Source organism: Pristis pectinata, chromosome 14 (assembly GCF_009764475.1).
Source record: "Pristis pectinata isolate sPriPec2 chromosome 14, sPriPec2.1.pri, whole genome shotgun sequence".
Taxonomy (NCBI): Eukaryota; Metazoa; Chordata; class Chondrichthyes; order Rhinopristiformes; family Pristidae; genus Pristis; species Pristis pectinata.
This window is the reverse complement of record NC_067418.1, coordinates 28,954,153-28,978,215: the sequence shown is the minus strand read 5'-3', so window position 1 is coordinate 28,978,215 and position 24,063 is coordinate 28,954,153. Positions and strand designations below refer to the sequence as shown.

Below are 24,063 nucleotides of genomic sequence, written 5' to 3'. Positions count from 1 at the left end.
AGGATAGCCCTCCTTTATGTCATTTTTTGAAAAGCACTTGCATTGCTCTCTCATTGAATTTGCCCATTTTCTCTCTTGGTTCAATCCTTATCTCTGGTGCTGTCTGTGTGGAGTTAGCACCTTCTTCATGTGACTGTGTGGGTATCCCCTGGCTGCTCTGCTTTCCTCCCACTTCCCACAGATGTGCAGGTTGGCCACTGTAAATTGCCCCTGATGTGTAGGTGAGTGGTAGAAACTGGGGAGGATGTGGATGGAAATGTAAGGAGAATAAAATGGGGTTGGTGTAGAATTAGTGTAAATGGGTGCTCAAGTAGTCAGCATGGACTCGGTGGGCTGAAGGGCCACTTGCCATGCTGTCGGACTCTGACTCTATAATAAGATAAGGTTTCTTTATTAGTCACATGTACATCGAAACACACAGTGAAATATATCTTTTTGCATAGTGTTCTGGGGGCAGCCCGCAAGTGTCGCCGCGCTTCCGGCACCAACATCTCGTGCCCACAACTTCCTAACCTTTACGTCTTTAGAATGTGGGAGGAAACCAGAGCACCCGGAGGAAACCCGTGCAGACATGGGGAGAACGTACAAACTCCTCACAGACAGTGGCCGGATTTGAACCCGGGTCGCTGGCACTGTAAAGCGTTACGCTAACCGCTACACTACTGTGCCTGCCGTAATTAACCCAGACCCATTTTCACTGTGCAAGCCCACCTAAGTACCCACTTAAGTCATCTAACAAACTACTCCACTGTATTCTGTTCTGACACTTGTGGATCAGCATCGTGTGCCAGCAGGAGGTTGGACGATCCATGTCTCTGCCAAAAAGCAATGTATGCAGAGTAGAAAAGTAGGCAGGAGTTCTCCTAAGAGATTTCAGAAACTAAATTACCTCACTAGTAATTTATTGGCTTTCATTTTATTCTGCTAGCTTAAATTTTGACATCCACAGAAATCAAGTGTTAGGCTTAAAGCTTCCCAAACCAAGCCCAGATCAACAAAAATTCCATTTGCCCGACATGGAGTGTTCACCATCAGGACACATCTCCCTTACTCAGCTCTATACAATTGATGGCAATGTAGGGTGAATGGATGACAGGGAAAATCAGCGGGGAAATGGGATTGATCTGTGAGCTGGTATAGACTTGATGGGCTGAATGGCCTCCAGTGTAGTATGGAAATAATATAGATGACTTGGTTTTTTAAAGATATCTGAACTTTTATTTCTCTGCAAGTCCATTTTTCTCACATCCCGTGCAAAGATAAGAAGGCTCCAGTCCCCAGTATCTTTTGTCCTGTTAAATGCAAGCATTAACAATAAAAAATGATGTATCTTTCTCAAGTAACAGGAGTTTTGATCACATCTCCCTGTTAAGAGCACAAGCTGTTTCTGTTTTCTAGGAAGCTGCCTCTGTCTCAACCCCTCCAGCTGATGCTCTAGTAAATGTTGATGACCTTGAGGAGTTTGGTGTGAGACCAGCTCCACAAGGAATCACCATTAAGTGCCGAATCACAAGGGATAAGAAGGGAATGGACCGTGGAATGTATCCTACCTACTACCTCCACCTGGAAAGGGATGATGGCAAGAAGGTTGGTAAATTATGTATACACTCAATGTCATATTCTGAATTCATCATGCAGGAAGGTCACAAAAACCGCTTTGTTCAGACTATAATCCTCAAGGATTTTTAATTCCTATTTACAAATACTATGCTCATTCTGGTTCAATCCCAATGAAGGGCCTTAATGTTCTTCAAGATCCACGTAATGGGCTTCTTCTAAGGAAACTGCTAACTAAGGTACTGCTTAAATTGTTGCCCTTAAATAAAAATAATAGACTTCAGTTAGTAAGAGGTGGAACCTTCACATCCATGTGAGGCCAGTGCAAGTAGGAGGTGGTGCCAGCTGTGAGATTCCATGTCTGCAACAGTGGGGGCTGAATTAGCAGCAACACACTCGGTAAGACCAGATATTCTGATCACACTTGGGTTCCATCTATGGGTCAAAGTTGGGATAATAGTCAGGACCACATCCCCTATTGGTTCAGGGACCACCAGCACCATACCAAAAATCTTTACGTGTATACTACTTTTGACACTGGGAAACTGTTAAATACTATTAAAACTGTTTAACAAAAGTAATAGAAATTATTAAAATTTTTAAAACACTTAATTAAACTTCACAGCCATTTACTTCCTTTGAAATAAATGGATAAGAATTCACTGGTGCAGGTTGATTATGAGGATTCCCCACTGAAATTCTGCACCTTCATGACCCCATAAGAAGTCCAAATTGAGAACACTGTGAATAGCTGCCACCTACTTTAGGACTTCTGTGTTTACTGATCTTTATTGCAAAATCTGGGCCATTTTCAGAACTAAATTATGTTTGACCTTTAGACTGATGGCGGTAGTGATGTACAACCATAATTATGTTGATGAAGATGTTTGAACTGAAAGATATTTTGAATTTTTTTTTGCTGTTACTTTTCTATGTACCTTTAACAATATCTCTTCACCTCCTCAGGTGTTCTTATTGGCAGGAAGAAAGAGGAAGAAGAGCAAGACATCAAATTACCTCATCTCTATAGACCCCACTGACCTATCACGTGGCGGAGAGAGCTTTATTGGCAAGCTCAGGTAATCCATTGTCATGATTAACAACCTGCTGGTGAATTCTGCCTGGAAGAGTTAAAGGAGCTGAAAGAAAACACTACTTAAAGCAAAATTTCATGCTTAAATTTCATGCAAAATGCAATAAACTTCTAATAATCTGGACCCTTATTAAAAAGTACTGTAACTCAACTAGTGAGATGTACTTGACTTGTACAAGACGAAAGACTTTTATGTAAAAGGACAAAAGGAGCTGGATGAGTAGTGCTGGCTAAAACAGGAGGTATTGTGGCTGGGCAATACGTGACAGTGATGATGTTTCCACTCAGGCGTCATTGACCTCTAGCACCTGGCATCTATGCTGCATCCAATCTTCCTGCATAGGCTGTCAATACAATTGTACTCTTCATGCTGAAAGATTGATCAAAGCACTTCTCGTTCTGCATGCAGTAAATATAGCACTAATACTGGGCAAGTAAACAATTTCCGAAGTTTTACTTCAGTTTAAATCCATTGGACATTCATGAAGAGATATGCTTGTCTGGACAATGACTGCACAATATAGCATTTAATCAGAATGATACAACTGAAAGGGTTACTTCAGTGCAGCTCAATATTTATACCCAACATAGACAATGAAGCTTAAGGTAGGTACAATAGTGCATACAAAAGTTAAACCCGCATTAATTTTAATTTTTCAATGCTGATGGGCTTTGTTCAGAGACTGAATTTATTTTGTGTGGATTTAGACTGAAGTGCTGTGGTGTTACAACACATTTTACAACTACAATGAAAGGGAATTTGAAACATGTATTGGGGCTGATTCTGTTCTTTTTCTACATTATGTTTGCCTTTCTAGAATTTTTTCTCTCTTCTCTTTCTGCCCTCTGCCTTGCATTTAGTTCTGTTTATGTATATCTGTATTAGTCTGTATCCTTCCTCATAGACCCATTAATCTGTGACATCTCACAATTGGAGCTTTTTACAGTGATGTCAGCATGGCACCTCCAGCCTGTACAGAAGTGGAAGGCATTAGCAAGCATGATTTGACCACAGCCAATGGAATTTTGGATTTTGGAGTTATTATTTTATACACACATTCATGCATGCACAAAGACACACAAGCAGGCACATATTCAGCAAGAACAGAGAGTTTGGAATGGATGATCTACCTATTCAACAACTTGTCCAGATGTTCTTAAATTTCATAATTGTTGATATTTATGGAACATGTAAGCAATTACAGATTGCTCTCACAATTTAGTGTTTAAAGTAACCCCTTTAAGGTCTCATTTTAAATGACCAAATGGGAATAATTTCTTGTGTATTTATTCCAACTGTAATTTTCAGGTGTTTAGTGCCGTGCAATATTCCTTGGGTTTTGCAAACTTCTCCAAAAACTCCGGTGTGTTATTTTATAATCATATGGTAAGGTGTGAATAATCTTGATCAAATTCCCACTATCATTGAACCAACGCCCCTGATCTTGGCTGAGATCAAAAACTTACTAAGGTAGTCTCCCCTCGATGACGTGAAACAAGTGAGAAATCACCTAATGGGCAGTTCCTAGATGGGAATAATGTTACTAGCTGTAAAATCTGTATCATGGAGAGAAAAAATACTGTGACTTTGCATGATAATGCAATATATTTATTAAGTATATCATAATTAATTTGTATTGCAGATCAAATCTCATGGGCACCAAGTTTACAGTGTATGATAATGGAGTGAATCCAGAAAAAGGAACTTCAAGCTTAGATGCATGCAATTTGCGTCAAGAGCTAGCTGCTATATGCTACGTGAGTATTTTGTGGGAAAGGGTTTTTATAATTAGTATAAACTTGCAGCCAAATTGCCATCCTCCACTCTTAAAGACAATGCTTGAAAACAATATGGCTCTGACTAAAATATGACTACACCCAAGCAACAAATTCATACACTTGATTTTTGTTACAGGATTAGCTTTTGATTTACCCACCTACCTCATCATCTTGAGAATGTAAGAACTAATGAGTTTGTTTGGAGTGACCACTGGAAGACAAGTTTTTCATTCTTTAGGAGAAAACTTTCAGCTTTGTTGACCCCTTGTTGCTTCCACCTGACAATCCCTACATTAAGTGGAATTAAGATCATCTTTACTTTCTTTATTTTTATTTCAAATCATAAGAAGTGAAGGTGGGTACTACTCAGATTGAAGAGTGTGAAATACGATGTTACTCAGCAGCCTGTGTAAGATCCACTTTTGTTCTCGGTATGGATACAGGCATTTTGCACTTCTGTATAAGGAACACTATCTTGACATTTGTTATTGGTACAAATATGGGAGACTTGGGAAGCAGGTTTTGGCATTGTCAAACAGGTAGCAAGTACAAATTAGTGTGGTTACATGTCAGGTAAAGCAAGGATTTGAGAATACCGTCAATGGAAGGACACGGAAAGTTTTGAAATAAAAAATTCAAAATACCCTATAAGTATTAAAGTAGCTGAAGCCTGAATTAAAAGAAAGGCTGGTGGGGTGGCATTTTATACATTTTAAACATGGGCTTTAAGTGGAGAAGAAAAGAAATAATGACCTTCTTATTGGCTGGGCCAAGGTGAAGAGATTGTTTGCAGTTTTGGACTTGCCATTCTGAGGGGGACACAAAACCCAACAGATATACATTCATCTGTCATGCTGAGAGGAGCTTTGAGATACAGGGATGGTTTCAGCTGGACCAGGTTAGGATAAAAGGAGATTAATGCTTCAGTTCAGTGAGACCTCAATGTAAAAAGATCTCACCCAGAACATGAGGAAACATCCAATGGAGAAGCACCTATGGTCATGTCACCAACAGCAACTTGGTGAGAACTGTCCCTTAACTTACAATCTCATGTTAAGATTCATGGTTCCATTCAAATCCACAAGGTTTATTCAACATAAGTGCCCTCCAATCCTATAGCAGCATGATCATATATGCTTTGCATGCCATTTGATGTCACTGTTATCTGTGCATCAGTGCAACACCAGACTGAGAACTCCAGTGTAGTTTCACAATTTGCACAACAGTGCTGATCACATACTGCAGTTGATTTTTCTGCTTCAAATCTATCAATACTTGATTGAATTTCTTGGATGACTTATCTTAATATGGAAAATAAGGGATTATCTATTTAAGAGAATCACCAAGAAAGTGAGAAGAAAGATTAAGAGTAATCGTTTCAGCAAAAAATATTCGGACCATGAAATAGTTTGCTTAAAATTAATATAGAGACCAACAGAACTTTCAAAGAAAAATAAAATATTTCAAGCTCAGATAAAGAGATATTGACACACAGCAGGGAAATAGGATTAATCTCAGATTGTTCAGGTAAAGAGTTGAGGTTGTTCGCAAATTGGCCTCTTTCTGTGCTGGAGATTTCTGTGATCCTTTAATGGAAGGCTGCTGCCTGTGACAACTGATACAAGATCAGCTGTCTGAAGAATTTGGCTTTGATGAGTAAAGTTAGGTTGGATTTTACAGTAGTACTAACAGGCGAGTTATCAAGTACCTTGTTGCTTTCTTTTCAAATATTTTACTTAAAGAAGCTAAACATAGATAATTGGAAATTGAAAACCTGCATACATTTAGTAATTAACAGTTATTGTACATCGAGAGTTTAATTCCATTTTTTACATTGATTTTGAGGTTGATACATTCTGAATGTGACTATCATAAGATGGTTTGCTTACATGCATCTATTGACATGGGATGTAAAATAAACTACAAGGGAGTCAAGGGGTATGGGAGGAGGGTGAAAGAGATTCAATCTGTCATGATGTTAGTAAATGGCAGAGTAGATGCAAGGTGCCCACTGGCCTACTCCTGCTGTTTACTGAACTTCACTTATTTCACTGCAAGTGCAAATCCTCACATCTTAATAGGTTTTCTGGCAACTGCCTTGCCTCTCTGTTAGAACACTCTTTCACGTCCACACCATGGCAGAAATCAGAAACTTTCTGCTGTCAACTCATGAAACTGGATTTGGCTCCTTGCTGGTGTTCAAAGTATAAGGATTTAAATGTTAATTGATCTCCCACAGCTGGCACCATTATCACCACTACCTCCAAGGCCCATTCCCAGAGAAGATAAAAGTGGGCTTACAGAACTAAGTATCTAAAATTAGGATATTTCTTAATTTGGTAAACTGAAATATGCAATCATGGAACAAGTTATTATGCACAACAACAGTATTTAATTGTGTAGTAGTGTTTATATGGACACAATTCCCATGACTTGCACGAGAGAGACCCGAACAATGGACAAGCCATTTTGTGATGAGCTTCTCCAGACGTTTTTTTCTAAATTCAGTATGAAAAGCAGAACTGGATGGTGAGCTGATTTTGCTCTCTATCAGCTTTTCCTATTGACTTGGCCTCTTATTGATTGCCTTGACCCATCATTTCCATGTTTCTTAGCAACAGTTGCATGCTAATATTTCTTCCATTTACCACCAGCATGAAAATCACAGCCATTGTCTGCAAAGTTTTTCTTACTTAATGAGTAGCTGAAAAGAGCTATTCATCTATTAAAGTCGATTGATGGGAACTTCACAACGACCTGCTTTCTGCTTTTGTAATGGTTGTTCAAATCTAAACGACCTTGATATTAAAAAAAATGAATCTTTCTATTCTTCCCCTTAGGAAACAAATGTTCTGGGTTTCAAGGGACCTCGGAAGATGAGTGTAATCATTCCAGGCATGAATATGGATCATGAAAGAGTTTCTATTAGGCCTCGCAATGTAAGTTGCACAACATCAACAGGTGCCATTTTAAGGTCATGATGAGTGAGGCCTACTTTCATAAAAGGAGGGTGGTTCAGTAAACGTCTATGAACTTTCTGCAGAGTTTGCCTTAGTTACAGAGCCAGAAGTGTGACTCGTATACCAGGGTGAACAACAAGTCTACCCACAGCATTACTAAGTTTTGCTAAGATTGCAACCAAACAAGCTTGGGGAAGGATGGTTTGATTTCCATGGTATGGTTTGCTTTGCTAATATTCAAAAGCTCCCACAGCTCTAGTATTTAATAGCATTAGAGCAAGAAACAGAGAGGCAAATAGAAAAATAGACATTTTAAAGGCAGCAGTGTTGTTTGGTTTGCATCAGAGAAGTATGCAGACCATTCCAACTCTGGGCTATCTAGTCTAAAACTACATGAGTAGCAACTGTGTAAGTTTTAACACTGGAATGTGGGGTTATGGAACAGGTAGGGAAGAAGGAGGAAGAGATTAAAGATTTTCAATGGAAGAATCAAGGGGTATGGGAGAAAGAGGCTTTTGCACTGAGGGTTATTAGATCAAGGGATCCTTCATCAAAAGTAACAATGAGGCAGAAGTGATGGCATCATACTTAAAAAAAAACGGATATGGATTGGAATAGAGGATATGGGAGGGAATGGGGTCATATAATAACTTCATATGTAGCAAGTGGCCTCCTGTGCTGCAGTTTCTTTCATTCTGTAAAACATTCCTTTATTGATCTGAAGCCCAGAATGGTGCACAAGTGATGCTTCTGAACTGCCTTGAGATGTGCGTGAAGTGCCTCAAACAGCTGCCTCTTGTGCTATCTCTCAGTTCATTCGGTGCAGGTAGCTTAATGTGTAAAGTTCAAGTACAGAGCGATCTGCCTGAGGGTCCCATTTCAGAGTTGTCACCTTCACTCAAATGCTGAGTCCAAGCCAGAGTCCAAAGAGATAAAGCAAGAGATCAGACCTTTTGTAAGTGCATAAACTGGACAACCTGACCATAGCTTGTGCAGGGAATCAGATGTCACATGATCAAACCTCCAGGAAAACCTGCAGATCTGACGTTTACTATGGTGCGTGCACGTGATTTTGTTACAGTAGTTGTCAGTTCTACAATTGTTTTAGCAGCTTGGATACACCGTGATTATGTGAAATATTTTCATTAAGGGACAAGTAACGGCATTGGTTGCGAGCTGGGAGATGTAATTATTTTTGTAACAAGGTCCAAGGCAAAAATAACATATGCAGCGAAACTGCATTTTGTCCCAGGAGGCTCTGAACTAGTGCCAATTGCAAGCACTTTTTATGAGCAAGCTGTTACTATTAGTGCTTGAAAAGAAATAAAATACCACAGATAAGGGAAATTCTATGCTAACTGTGAATCATTAAATTTTTATTCAGCTAGAGGGAAACATTTTTTTTAATTAGCATATCAGGTCCAATGGTGACTCAGTAAAATGGATTGTGTTAATCCTGCTAAATACAGAACATCTCTTAAATGTGTCACTGTTCTGTTTACCTCCATTAAGGTTTCATCCATCAGGAACAAATTTGCTTTTGCTTATTATATCAGCTAATTAGCTTCTTGTTATTGGAGAAGATGCCTTCATCAGCACTGAGTAGCGAGTCAGGCAGTGGTCTGAATTTTCCTGAGTGGAGCCCACCGCCTATATTCTCCATCTTCCCAAATTTACCTCTTTAAATCTTGTTAGCCCAGATGGTCTCTGACAAAGCAGGAAGACCTTGAGCAATGGCAGGTCCTCGAACGACACAATGCAGTGATATAGCTGGGCCAGAGCAAACCTCACCACTTGAATCCCTCTGGAAGCCTTTGACTGGCAAAGCTATGTCCCAGCTTTGTCAACTAGTTATAGAGCCATAGTTATGGGCCCTCCATCTGTGCCAACCATCAACCACCTATTTATACTAATCCTACATTAATCCCATTTTTATTCTCACCACAGTTCGTTAACTTCCCCCGGATGCTATCACTCATTATACACTAGAGGCAATTTACAGTGGCCAATTAACCTACAAATCTGCACGTCTTTGGGATGTGGGAGCAAACCAGAGCACCTGGGGGAAACCCACACTGTCACAGGGAGAACATGCAAACTCCAGACAGATAGCACCCAAGGTCAAAATTGAGCTGGGTATCTGGCGCTGTGAGGCAGCTGCTCTACTAGCTACACCACTGTGCTGCCCGAACTATCAAACCTGTCAACGTTTTCAATAAGCAGGATCTTGCTAGCCAGCTCTCCTTCTGGACTTACCTGGTCCAGATGCAGAAGGCTATCTTGCTGACCTGAAGCATCCTGGACAACTAACATGGTGTGAGTAATACACACAAAATGTAGGAGGAACTCAGCAGGTCAGGCAGCATCTGCGGAGAGAAATAAACAGTCGACATTTCGAGTCGAGACCCTTCATCAGGACTGGAAAGGAAGAGGGCAGAAGCCAGAATAATAAGGGCAGGGGAGGGGGAGGAGTACATGCAGGCAGGTGATAGGTGAGTTCAGGTGAGGGGGGAAGGTGGGGGAGGGGGGAGATGTAAGAAACTGAGGGGTGATAGCCTGTTACATCATGTTGGATGTGAGAGGCGGCAGGATCTTCATCAGCGCACAGAGGAACCCCCACCGCCCACCACCCCAAAAGTTTTGGCAGCTGCAAAGGCTTATCCCCAGGTGGCATACTGAGATATTTAAAGACTATTAAAACTGGAAGTAAAAAGATCAAAATATTTAAAAATTATTTACCTAAAAATCAAAAACTGGTTTAAATATTATTTAAGAAATAAAACATAAGCAATGTGAAATACTTTCAAGTAGAATAAAAGCATTAAGAAACTTCTTTTTTAGAAAAGAAATTTGCTTCGTAAGCAACAGTTGTACAATGCCCATAGAAATCATTGAGGTCTTGGGTCCTGTGCCAGTGCTTACCTGGAGCAGAATCTGAGATGCCCCTCCCATGGCGCACAAAGAAGGATCTCAGCAAAGCCAGAGAGTCCGGTGGCAGACCAAACTGAAAGTTCAATGTTCCAAATCTGTCACCAATACAGGATTTGTGAATTTCATAGGGCATGCATGAAAATCCTGGATTACAGTCATTTAAACTGCTAAATGCCAACATTCCCATTCAGAATATTGGTCATTAAACAAAATCTGGCTCAGGGCTCAGTGTTGCTGAATGTCTAGACGGAATGTCTATGACATCCAAAACATGTAAAAATGAAATAAGTAAAATTAATAGACAACTAACATACTTAAAACATCTTCAAGTAATTAAAAAGTAAACATAGCACAGATAATTAAAAACTTGCTCACCTTTCTCCCTAAAGTACGACAATTCCTGTTCAAATGAGCGAGCTCCTGGATTGGCATTGGATGAAAGAGTATTCCCTCAGAATCTCAGTAAACTCCTGCTCTGTCATTTGACTCCACGAAGAGTTCTGTGGCAGGGCAGATCCAGGAAATTGTTGGCTGAGCTTGGGCAGTAACCTGGGGCTTGTGCCTTCAGCTCCCCACACCAAAACACAGCACAAATGTCTTAATGCTTCTCTAGTCTTAAAGCAGTCATTTAAAATTTGATGATTCAATGAGAAGCCGTCAATTTGCTAATCTTAGCAAATCATGCAAACCTGTCTATGAGATAGCTTGTCAAATTCTTTCAAGTAAACCAGCTATTAGACCTTATGATTTTGTAGGTATAGTAACTCCATTTACAAGTTTGCAGATGATACCACTGTAGTGGGCCATATCTCAAATAATGATGAGTCAGAGTACAGGAAGGAGATAGAGAGCTTAGTGACATGGTGTCATGACAACAACCTTTCCCTCAATGTCAGCAAAACAAAAGAGCTGGTCATTGACTTCAGGAAGGGGGGTATACATCAATGGTGCTGAGGTCGAGAGAGATGAGAACTTCAAGTTCCTAGGACTGAACATCACCAATAGCCTGTCCTGGTCCAACTACGTAGATGCCACAGCCAAGGAAGCCCACCAGCGCCTCTACTTCCTCAGGACGCTGAAGGAATTTGGCATGTCCCCTTTGACGCTCACCAACTTTTATTGATGCATCATAGAAAGCATCCTATCTAGATTCATCACGGCTTGGTATGGCAACTGCTCTGCCCAGGACTGCAAGAAGCTGCAGAGAGCTGTCGACACAGCTCAGCACATCATGGAAACCAGCCTCCCCTCCATGGACTCTGTCTATACCTCTCGCTGCTTCGGTAAACCAGCCAGCATAATTAAAGACCCTACCCACCTGGGTCATTCTCTCTTCTCCCCTCTCCCATCAGGCAGAAGATACAAAAGCCTGAAAGCGCGTACCACCAGGCTCAAGGACAGCTTCTATCCCACTGTTATAAGACTATTGAATGGTTCTCTACTGCGATAAGATGGACTCTTGCCCTCACAGTCTACCTCGTTATGACCTTGCACCTTATTGTCTACCTGCACTGTACTTTCTCTGTAGCTGTAACACTTTACTCTGCATTCTGTATTGTTTTACCTTGTACTACCTCAATGCACTGTGTAATGAATTGATGTGTAATGAACAGTATGCAAGACAAGTTTTTCACTGTACCTCATGTACAAGTGACAATAATAAACCAATTCCAATTCCAAATTCCAATTAGTAAAATGTTGGCTGCTGCCAGGAACATAGAACATAGAACAGTACAGCACAGGAACAGGCCCTTCAGTCAATGAAGTCTGCGCTGACTATGCCAATTTAAACAGCACATGGTTGTACCTCAATTCCCTGCCTCTTCATGTGTCTGTAATGTATGTATAAAATGCTTGGGATTCTCTTTAATCCTACTCACGAAGGACATTTCATAGCCCCTTTTAGCCCTCCTGATTCCCTGTTTAAGGTCTCTCCTGTTATATTCCTCAAAGGCCCTGTCCAATTTCAGCTTCTAAATCTTACATTTACTTAAGCTTTTTGACTAAATTTGTAACATCTCTCATCATCTAAGGTTCCCGAACCTTGCAACCCTTGTCTTTCTTCTTCACAGGAACATGTTGGTCCTGAATTCAGACCAGGTGGCCTGTAAACTACTCCCGCATGTCAGATGTGGACTTACCCAATAACAGCTGCTCCCAGTCTACTCCCCCAGCCACTGCCTGACACTGTTGTAATTAGCCTTTCCCCAACTTAGCACTTTCCCCTGAGATCTAGTCTTATCCATAAGATGTTGATCAATATTCCAAAATCTATTTGATTAAAACTAGTTTAATGAAGAAACTGCCGTGATAGATTTCCTGTGGTTAGAACAATATCAATGATCCCATCTATTCATAACACTCATCCATTTATTGTCCATGTTATTTTATTTTATTCCCCCTTTAACATCTGGTGCTGGCTGCAGGGGTGGTGGGTGATGATGTTGGGGTGATTGAGCATTGTCACATGCTATTTGGAATAAAATATTGTAAGAAAGTGCTGCCTTTAAATTCTTCTGAGAGGAATACTTTGAAAATCATGGATGCCAAAAATCAGTTTCCTTCACCATCCATAGCCCAGATGTTGTTGCTGATGTTAAATCTGTTCACTCATCAATGATTGACTTTATTTCAGATTCTTGAACCAGCCTTTACTGCAAAACATTACCAACTAATGGCACTTTCTCTTTTTGATCAAGGAGCATGAAACCTTGCTGGCACGTTGGCAGAACAAAAACACAGAAAGTGTAATTGAGCTACACAACAAAACCCCAGTATGGAATGATGACACACAATCCTATGTCCTTAATTTTCATGGTCGAGTTACACAGGCTTCTGTGAAGAATTTCCAAATTATTCATGATAATGACCGTAAGTAGAAACTTTAAGAGATAATTACAATAAATGGCCACTTGAGCACTGTACAAGATGGGACCTGTGGATCTATACTCCAGTATGAAGGATTAAACATTGCATTAATCTTGAAAAGTCATTGTTTTTACAATGAACATTTACATTTTATTAAGCACGTTATTCCCTTCCTTCAGGTACTCAATTTCCATTACCAGCATCTGTGCCTCCACCTTAAACATTGAATTTATAGCATGATTGACTTGTGCACTTTGCCAACAATGATAAAAGTGTGCATTAAATTACATGAATAATAAGGGAGGAAATATTACTGAACATCAAGTGATATGAAATAAGATTGATATTAAGTTTGATTACAGAAGAGATCCAAAATTCTCGATATCACTGATATACAGAAAAAGTAATTGCTACCGCCATCAGCACAGACTTGCCATAGTTTTAAGTCCATCAGAATGGTCCCAAATATATTTGGGCCCAGATAGCTTTGACTTTACTCTGGACCGTCCACTGAACAAACTCAAATAGAAATTGTGAGATCTTTTGAGAACCTGCAGAGAGCTGTGTTCATTACCTACCTGGGAGCTTTTTCTTTGAAGTTCTTGCCCATCCCTCCTGGCCTGTCAATGATAAATGGAAGCTCTTCAGCTGCCAAACTCAGTTGTGTGCACCTGCCATTGTTCTGATACCATGAAGTTTAGCAGAGCTATAGATGCAAGTTGCTGCATTCCATATCTCCTAGATTGATTTTCAGTCTAGATTAAAAGCGACAGAAATGTCTCCAGCAGTTGCTGTTATTATCCATGCACACTTCCCACCATCATTAAGAATAAAACCAATATAACAGAAATTATATTTACAGCTTTAAGACACTCAGGACATCCTGCTGTCTTTCTTGGCCAATGAATAGCTTTCAAAGGGAGGATGCTGTTGCATATATAAGCAACATTCACACAGCAAAATCCCACAAAAATGGTGAGATATCCAGCTCACCGGTCTCTTTTGACGATACTGATTGAGGATAAATATTAGTCAAGATAACTTCCTGGCCTTTCCCATGTAGTTCCATGGAATGTTTTGCTTCCACCTGAGTGGAGAGTAATACCCAAAGAGCTAGGGCTTTCACATAGGCAAACATTTGGAATAAATTAAGATGTCAATAATAGCTTCATAAAATAGAAGGGGAAGTAGACGATTCAGCTTTTTGAGCTGTTCTGCCATTTGGTAAGATCTATCCCAAATTAGATTCCCTTATTATCCAATGATCTATTGATCTCATTCATGAGTATGGTGAACAATAGAATCTCTGCAACCCTAGAACTGAGAATTCCAAAGATTCAAAATCATCAGAGGAAAGAAATTTCTGCTTTTCTCACTGCTAGATGACTATCCTCTTCCAAGGCTGTGATCCTTGAGCTCTACTTTTACAATGAACAGGTTATTTCCTCAGATACTGTGCTGCAGGACGCAGAATTACATTAATTTATTCTTTAGTATGTTTGACAGAAGATATTCAGTCTCCCTCTGTGATCATCAAAGCATATTAAGTTATACACTGTCGATTAATAGCATGAACAGATTTCAAAACCAATTAAAACTTGTCGAATAAAGAAAACAGTGTAGGTTTTGACAGCTAACAAACATCTAGAAATGAATTCTAGGTTGTAATCTGTCAAAGGTTTTGAAATTTTTAATAAAGTCCTGTAGCTATGCTCCCATGGTTTATTATACCATCGAACTCTGTGATTAGACTACAGTCTTGTAACTCTGCCAGGTATTCATCATTCTCTGTAAGCTTGCTGTCAGCAGAGGTGCACAATGACCTGTAGAGGATGGCAGCACAAATATAAGTGATTGGTAGCACTTCACAGTGCAAATTGAAAAGAATTTAGTCTTGCAATAACCAATTGTTTGATATGCTTGTTTTTTTTTAGCGGATTATATAGTGATGCAGTTCGGCCGAGTGGCAGAAGACGTCTTTACCATGGATTACAACTACCCAATGTGTGCACTGCAAGCATTTGCAATTGCTCTCTCAAGCTTCGATAGCAAGCTAGCTTGTGAATAAATGGGGCAATGGAAGTTCCTTCTTCAGTGTGGCATATATGCTTCAAGGAGAAACTTACTTGCTTTGCTTCTACATCTTGGTTGCAAATCACAGTAAGATATGATTCATCTTCAGTATCATACATTTCTATGTAACTCTACAAGATGACTGAAATTACATCAAGGTCCTAAATCCGATTTTTGGATCCCATTTTAAATATTTTAATGAAATGTGGAGCTGCTTTGTTTTTTTTAATTTTTTAAAAGCAGGTACAGCTCTCTCCTTACTCCATCTGGGTCATTTTTAAACACTGACAGCGATTTTGCCTGGATCTTTGAAATGGAACATTGTCTTAAAAAGAAAAAAAAAGGAAAAAAAAACTTATGATGTGAAAAGGCAGCTATAAAATCCCAAGGGTGTTGAGTCAGACCAGGAGAGAAAGTTCAGCACGTTAGCCTTTCAAGTACTAACCTTTATGTCATTTCTGAAACCTATTCAGATCGTTCTTTTCGAATTGGTCAGAAATGTGTGTCATGTCTGCTGATTCAGTGCAGTAATAATTTTATTTCAGGTGATGAAAGATGTTAAACATCAGGACTCATTTTAAGAGTTAAACAGTTTTAAATTATTCTCATTAACTTCTACATGCCTTTTAATTTATTGTCTGCTTTTTGTCTCTTTTGGCTTGATCTTATTTAAATTATAGCATAATTGGGAATGAGGAATTGCTCTACTCATATTGAGATTGAGGCAGGGGGGAGAGAGAGAGACTTTGAATTTAATTATGCTGTTTGTTATACGTGCATTCTTGGTGCTGACACTTGAAAATGGAAGTGTCTTGTTCCCTGGTGGGGGGCAAATGAATACTACAATAGTAATGATACAGAAAATATAAACAAATAAAAGATGTTGAGAATCTGTTATACTTAATATAACTGTAGTTCTGAATGAAATAAAGAATTGCAAAGCTGGTTCGGATTACACATTATATTTCATAAGGGCTCAATTCTTCAATCAAATAAATCTGAAAGTAGATAAAATTCACAAGTGATGATATTCACAAATTTCCATGTGTGTTCAGGTGAATGCAGGGCCAAAGTGCTGAATTCTAGTGCTACAACATACCGATTATTAATACAGATTAAAGTTAATGTTAGATTGTGGAAATCAAATCACAAGAAGGTTATAAGATGACTAGTGTGGCTGGATTTCAGGGAGATCATGAAGGAGAAAGAAATAAGTTATAAGGTCATAAGTCAGACAGATGGAAGTTCATGAGAAGCATGGACCAAATGGCCTGTTTCTATGCTGAATGATCTACAGAATTCTATGAAAGTAACATAACTGCAAAAGCTGGAAATCTGAAATAAAAACAGAACATGCTGGAAATGCTCAGCAAGTTAGGCAGCATCAACGAAAAGAGAAGCAGTTATCATTATCACTTCATCAGAACTAGGAAAAAGTTGGTTTTAGATTTTCGGGAGGGTGAGTGAGGAATGGGCAACAGCAATATCCCTGAAAGTTAAATTAATTGTGGCTTCGTCAACGGCCTATCACCACGATCGGACAAAGGCTGTGGTAAGTTAATAATGGCTTCATCAAAGGCCCATCAGCACGGCCGATCACCACGATAGGCAATGGTGATAGGCCATTGATGAAGCCATTATTAACACCACAGCCTTTGTCTGATCCATCCTTGCCCCACCTCCCCGCAACTTGAAACTAATTTATTTTCTGTCTTTCCCAGTTCCAATGAAGGGTCTTCAACTTGAAATGTTAACTCTGTTTCATTTAACATGGGTGCTGCCTGAACCACTAAGTGTTTCCAACATGTTCGGCTTTTATTTTGTAATTCTATGTATTTATTAACTCTCGCTCAATGAATATGTGGATCTGTTGCCACAGGTGATGGTATGTCTTTTGGTGTGCAAAGCTCTGTCCTCTAAGTATCCTGAAAAATTCAAGAAATTATCAAGTTTTCACTTTTCTCCTGGTTTGGTATTAGCAATATAGTGTTTTGCTTGGGAAAATTTTCTGCCAGCAAAATAATTTCCTCAGTATTGTTAAATCTGAAATTTGAGACCTCTATGATTAGTCTATTGATCCGCTGAATCGAGGATCTATGAAGAAAATTTGCTGGGGAGCAGAGTGTAACGTTCTGACATGCTTGCAGGCACCTGTGGGTGGGAGAGGTGTGCATTGTTACATCAGTTGCTGATCTCTTAAAAGTATCACATTATTTGCTTAAATTGAACTCGGAAATTAAACGAGTTATCATCGAGAACTGTGGTAATAATGAGGTGGCTTTGTTTTCAAGGTCAGAAGTTTAAAAGTGTCTTTAAAGTAAGAGAATTGGACATTGGTCATTCTAGTCTGTAATATTGTGAGACAAAATTTGTGTTCATTTCAGATTCCTTTAACTGCAATAAAAAAAACATGAAATTTAAATGTATTAATATCTCTATTGGACCAACAATTCGGTGCAAACATTTTGAGTAATTGCACAACAATAATGCTTAATGTTTTGACCACAGGGATTTGTAATTTGCTATTAAATTCATGGTGGAGTAGTATTCTACCTTTTACTGAACATGCTGAGACATGAACATAGATATGAATATAAACATGAACGGGGCGACATTGGAAAATGTGTGAAATCAACATCACTACAACAAACAGGTTGAATTCTGTAAGAAATAAGGGGAAGAATGTGGTTATAATACAGTACGTCACAAACAATCCATTGATGAAGAGGGGAAGCATTATTTCAATTATACATAAAATGTTCGACTCCTTATATGGCTGCAATGTTGAATATGTAGAAGCCATTGACCAGAATTTTAAAAAACTAATCAAAAAATGTGACAAATGGAGACACAAGAGACTGCAGATGTTGAAATCTGGAGCAAAAATACAAATTGCTGGAGGAACTCAGCAGGTCGAGCAGCATCTGTGGAGCAGAGGGATGGTCAATGTTTTGGGTCCTGCATTAGGACCTGAAATGCCGACTATTCACCTGCCTCTGCAGGTACTGCCTCACCTGCTGAGTTCCTCCAGCAGTTTTATTTTTACAAAAAATTCAGAAAAATTGTTCAGGCAAATATACCCACAGGAGACTATGTAGATATAAATTTCAGGTTTAAGAATTGGGAAACACTTTCACAATGACTTCATCCTGAATTAGTGATTGGCTTCCTCAACAATAGCTAATTCATCTGTTTCTTCATCCCAAGGCATTCGTGGTTTTTTGCCTTGATTTCAGCCCTGATTACAGGATACCTTTACAGGGAGAACTTATAGAGCAGGCAAAAAATAACTGTATAATCTTTGTGTGCAAATGCGGCCACACAGGTAGCTGCCAACTGGTGAACAGCTCAGGTGTGTCTTATTTGAAGAGGTACCCTCGTTTACCAAAGAGGGCAACATTTCTTTGCTGCACTTCTTAGATGCTTAGAGTTATAGAGTTGTACAGCATAGAAACAGGCCCTTTGGCCCACTGTATCTATGATGACCATCATGACTAGCTATACTTAACCCACTTGCCTATATTAATTCACGTCCCTCTGTGCCTTGCTCATTCAAGTACCTGTCCCGAAAGCTCTTAAATGTTCTTACTGTTCCTTCCTCCACCACTTCTTCTGCCAGAAGAGGCAGCTCAAACCAGATACCAATGTGTATGTGAAAAATTTACCCCTCAGATCCCTTTAAAACATCTCCCTCTCACCTTAAACCTATTCCCTCTAGTTTTAGACACCACTATCGTGGTAAACAGACACTGACTATCTACCCTATGCATTCCTCTCATAATGTTATATATCTCTATCATGTCACATCTCAGCCTCCTTTGTTCCAAGGAAAACAGACCCAGCCTATCCAATCTCTCCTTATAACTCAAGCCCTTCAATCCAGGCAACATCCTTGTGAATCTTTTCTGTACCCTCTCCAGCTTAATCGCATCTTTCCCATAGTGCGGTGCACACAATACTTCAAGTGCAGCCTAACCAGCGTCTTGTACAGCTTTAACATGACATCCCAACTCTTATACTCAATGCTTCAGCTGATGAAGGCAAGCATGCCATACGCCTTCTTCACCATCCTACCTATCTGTGTTGCCACTTTCAGGGAACTACTGTATGTACTTTTACCCCTAGGTCTCTGTGTGCAACAACACTTCCCATTCACTGACATTCACTGTGTATGTTGCGCCCTGGTTTAACTTCCTAAAATGCATCACATTGCACTTCCCTCTCATTCACTTTCCCAGTTGATCTAAATTTTGTTGTAATCTTAAATAACCTTTTTCACTGTCCATTATACCACCAATTTTGGTGTAATCTGCAAACTTACTAATCATGCCACCTACATTCTCATCCAAATCAGTAATATATATGACAAACAACAGAGGACCCAGCAACAATACCTGTGGTACACACAGTCACAGGCCTCCAATCTGAAAAACAACCCTCTACCTCCTACAAGCAAGCCAATTTTGCGTCCAACTGGCTAACTCACCTTGGATCCCATGTGCTCAATCCTTCCAGACCAGCCTCTCAAGTGGGACTATGTCAAAAGCCCTGCTAAAGTCCATGTGGACAACGTTTATCATCCCGCCCTTGTCAATCCTCTTGGTCACCTCTTCAGAAAAACTCAAATTCATAAGATGAGAGTTGCCATGCACAAAGCCATGCTGACTATCCCTAATTAGTCTTTGCCTTTCCAAATGCAAATAAATCCAGTCTCTCAGTCCTTTTCAATAACTTTGCCACTGTTGATGCAAAGCTCATTGGCCTGTGGTTCCCTGGCTTATCCCTGCTACCCTTCTTAAATAAGGGCACAACACTAGCCATACTTCAGTCTTCCATCAACATTTCCCCGTGATTCCTCTGAGAAAGCAATTACCATGTTCCTTTGTTCAGCTGTGATTTTTTCTCTACCCAGCCAAAATGAAGCATCCCTTCAAGAACTCCATTTGCAACATTTTTCCTGTCCTCCCTTAATGCAAACCAGAAGCTTGATATAAATAGTAGAAATCCCATCAAGTCAGGTGTGTGCAATGCCATCAAGTTCTAAGCTCACTGTTCTGTGGTGTCATGATGTGAGCACCAAAATTATAAAACAAAAACTTCATATATAACTATTGCTTAGACTTATTCCACTTTGCACATGACAACAACTTCAATTACTTATGTTGAAACTGGGGTGGGATCCAGCTCCCTGATGATTTAGTGCAGCACCAAATTAAACCCCATTGCTTATCACATTATGTAAATTTTATGTCAAATTCAGTAGATTGTCTCTGCAGTTACTAGTCCTGTAACATAACATTAACAGTGCAGAAACATGATCTGCCCAACAAGTCAATGCTTTGATTATGTACCACCCAAACCACATCCCCACTTGCTTCACCCTACTTTGGTCACATATCTAAAGAAAGCAAGTCTGACAGTGCATCATTCCCGCAGTAGCAACCTTTGTGCTTAATCCTCTGGAGTGAGACTTGAACGCACACCTTCTGACTCAAATGGGTGGTTATAACTATACAGCCACAGTTAGCACCTAATATTAATTTTAATTGGTCCTTTCTGACTGTTTGCAAATTCAGTCCTTTTGTTCTTTGTATTGCAATAGGTCAGAAAAGGTCAAAGATACAGAATGCTCTCAAAAGGTTTCTGACCCATTCTATTTCTATCCTTTTTTCATTTGCTTGTAGCAGCCTCATCAGTGCAGATGTCACAGGAACAAAACCAAGGAGAAATGTTGGTTTTGAATGTAGCTAATTTGTCTGTAGAGCTAGAGAGCTCATTTGCAAAATGAAAATATATATTTGGGAGTTGTGGTCTTCATAAATAATAATTTATGGCCTTTTTAAAGTGCAAGATTTAGAAATAGGATATTGAATATTTTAGTATAGAATGCTGTCATTTTGGTAGATTTCTTTTAACCCACTCAAATGAAGTTAATATCTTCATGGTTGTGATACCTTTTTCACAAATTGAACTCATCAGTCACTGACTTTGTTTTGGAAGATATTGGTGTTCAACAGCTAAAACAAAGCATGAATGTCTGTTTTGCATGTGCAGCTTATGCACAGTGAGACATGTGCTGCTACCTGCTAACATGTACGGAATATTTACCGCTGTATTCACTGTTTTTTTCATGTAAGGAAATCATGTATTCAGATGTTTTATTTCATGTTATAATTATTAAGTAATCAAATGATTGATGTACTCCAATAAATTTCATGATATTCTTACGTATCATAACTTTGTACAGTGTGCTAAAGCTTTAAGGTGAAACAATGCGTGTAGTTGCACACCTCACTCAAGTGAAGGATTCCTGCTTTGTCCTGTCAGAGTGCGTGGCTTATGATTAATTTAGCTATGGTCTACAAGACATGGCCTGATTGTTATATCATAAAACATTTTATGTAAAACTCATTATAAAAACAACTTGTGTTCTGATTGTGTGATGTACATTTAAAGTTGGCTTCATTTTTTATTGAGTCAGTTGTAATTTTTATCATCGTGCTTCTTCTCGCAGTCTGTCTGCACTACCAGGGTACAACTGCATATTTAGTAGGACTGCTGAAGTGTCCCATTTTATTTGCCTAAATAACATGTTTAAAGAAGTTAAGTACCATTTATTGGGACCAGTTTTGCTTATAAGTTAAAGATAAGCAACAGTGTTCTTTGTCACGTAAAGATCCTACTTGTTGAATGGAGTTTTTAAATAAATAACTTTCAAAAATATTGCTGTTTTAATGGATTACATTAAAGTTTATATACAAAATACACCAGTCAATCTTCCATTGTTTTTTTTCATGAATTGTAGAAAAAATAAGATTTTTTTGCCAGATTATAAAAGGTTTAGCAACCACAGCTACAATCACAATTAAGTCAATGGAACTGGATGTGTGGAGGTGAGTACAAATAGTGACAAATAATCTTTCTTTAGGAGTGTCAATCAAGGATGAATTTAAACCTAGTTTAACACGATCATAGCAACCTTTGGCTTCCAGAAGCACTGTAGCTATTTGATAGAAATAAAAGGAGGTAAGTTTAACCCAACTTCTGTTAGTTTTACACTCTACCCCAATAGCTCTCCATTGAAGCCGGTGGTGAGTAGTATGGGATAGGATATTAAGTTAACATTCCACGCAATTCCAGAGGATTCTTGAAAAGCAAAAGGTTGCAGATACTGAAAATCTGAAATAAAAAGAGAAAATGCTGGAGAAATTTGAAAGAAAAACAGAAATTGCTGGGGAATTCTGAAATAAAAAAAGAAAATTCTGGGGAAATCAAAAATAAGAACAAAGCTGGTGATGCTCAGCACATTACAGCATTTGTGGAAGAGAAACAGAGTTAACGTTTCAGGTTGATGAACCTTAGCTTTCTTTTGCATGATGTTACCAAACCAGCCAAGAATCTCCAGCATTTTCTCTGTTTATTCCATAGAACATTTGCCCTGTTAGTTTCAGTCAAAACGCTAAATGATGAGTAGCAGTATTGATGTTTACAAGTGAAGAAATGAACCATAAATCTTTTATTAGTTTTGTAATAATATGCCAGAATAATCTGTAGTTTTATGCCAGATGTAACTAATCATGATAATTTGAAGTTAGTAGGATAATTAAGTAAAAATCCATAGAGAAGGAGGGTTTGCCTTTTATTCTGAAAAGGGAGTTGATAGACCCACTTTCTGCCAGTGTTAAACTACATGATGTTAATATACTTTTTCCAAATCATTATTTCCTTTCATTAATAGTGTTATCTGTTTCCTTTGAAAAGATGCACTTTCAACAATGGCTAATTCACATTTTATTGGGTGCACCATTAAATGAGATGAGACAGGAATCATTCTATTTCCAATTACTTTTCCAACTAAATTGCACTTACTGAAATGTAGGAATAGACTGAAAGATTAAGAGTAATTCAGAGTTAACTTAAGACCCAACAATAACTACCCTCATTATGACAAATTCAATGCAAGCTAAGGCATCATTCCAGCAAAATAATACAGTTAAGTTGTTACTCTTTTTACAATGCGTACTCTACGGAATTTTTGCGATGGGAGTGTTACAGAACTGTGAGTAAAAATCATAACAGTACAGTAAGTACTGTAGTTATACTTATCAGGTTGCAGTCTCCACCCTGTGGCTAAAGCCAGTAAGTAAAATGAACTAAGGAGCATTTATTCTCTTGTCAGCTAATAACCTCTGTGTGACAATTCCCATACAACACCCGATAAAATTCACAAATTTCACTTCTGGTATAACTACGTTAGTGTTCCAAATACATTTGCAGATATATCACAGAATTCCCATCACAAATATAACTGATATCTTTTATTCTGCTGGGTGTGAATTTATAAGTTTATTGCCACCCAAGCCTAGCAGAAAGTAAAGCATAGTTATAGAGCCGTAGAGTTACACAGCATGGAAATAGGCCTTTTGGCCCAACTCGTCCATGCCAACCAAGATGCCTTCCTGAGCGAGTCCCATTTGCCTGCATTTGGTCCATATCCCTCTAAACCTTTTGTATCTACGAACCCGTCCAAATATCTATTAAACATTGTGATTGTTCCCACCTCTACCACTTCCTCTGGTAACTCGTTTCACATACCCACCACCTTCCGCGTGAAAAACCTGTCCTCTGCCCCCCACCCCCCCCCCACTCTGGTTCCCTTTAAATCTTTCCCCTATTCCCCTATCACCTTAAACCCATGCCCTCTAGTTTTAGACTCACCTCCCCTGGGCAAAAGACTGTGACCATCCACCTCATGATTTTATAAACTCTATGAGGTCACCCCTCAGCCTTCTTTGCTCCAAA

The 24,063-nt window shown here is 39.1% G+C and overlaps 1 protein-coding gene across 4 annotated transcripts in view; it reads left to right on the top strand.

The window, feature by feature from the left end:
* Nucleotides 1-21,977, top strand: part of tub (TUB bipartite transcription factor) — a 265,736-nt gene extending 243,759 nt beyond the window's left edge. For all 4 annotated transcript variants that reach the window (XM_052029520.1, XM_052029521.1, XM_052029519.1 and 1 more), the window contains 6 exons: nt 1,399-1,587; nt 2,524-2,636; nt 4,294-4,408; nt 7,270-7,368; nt 13,020-13,191; nt 15,123-21,977. In XM_052029520.1, the coding sequence (XP_051885480.1) occupies nt 1,399-1,587; nt 2,524-2,636; nt 4,294-4,408; nt 7,270-7,368; nt 13,020-13,191; nt 15,123-15,256 (822 nt within the window). In that variant the 3' untranslated portion in view covers nt 15,257-21,977. The remainder of the gene's footprint in view (nt 1-1,398; nt 1,588-2,523; nt 2,637-4,293; nt 4,409-7,269; nt 7,369-13,019; nt 13,192-15,122) is intronic.
* The last annotated feature ends 2,086 nt before the right edge of the window (nt 21,978-24,063 follow it).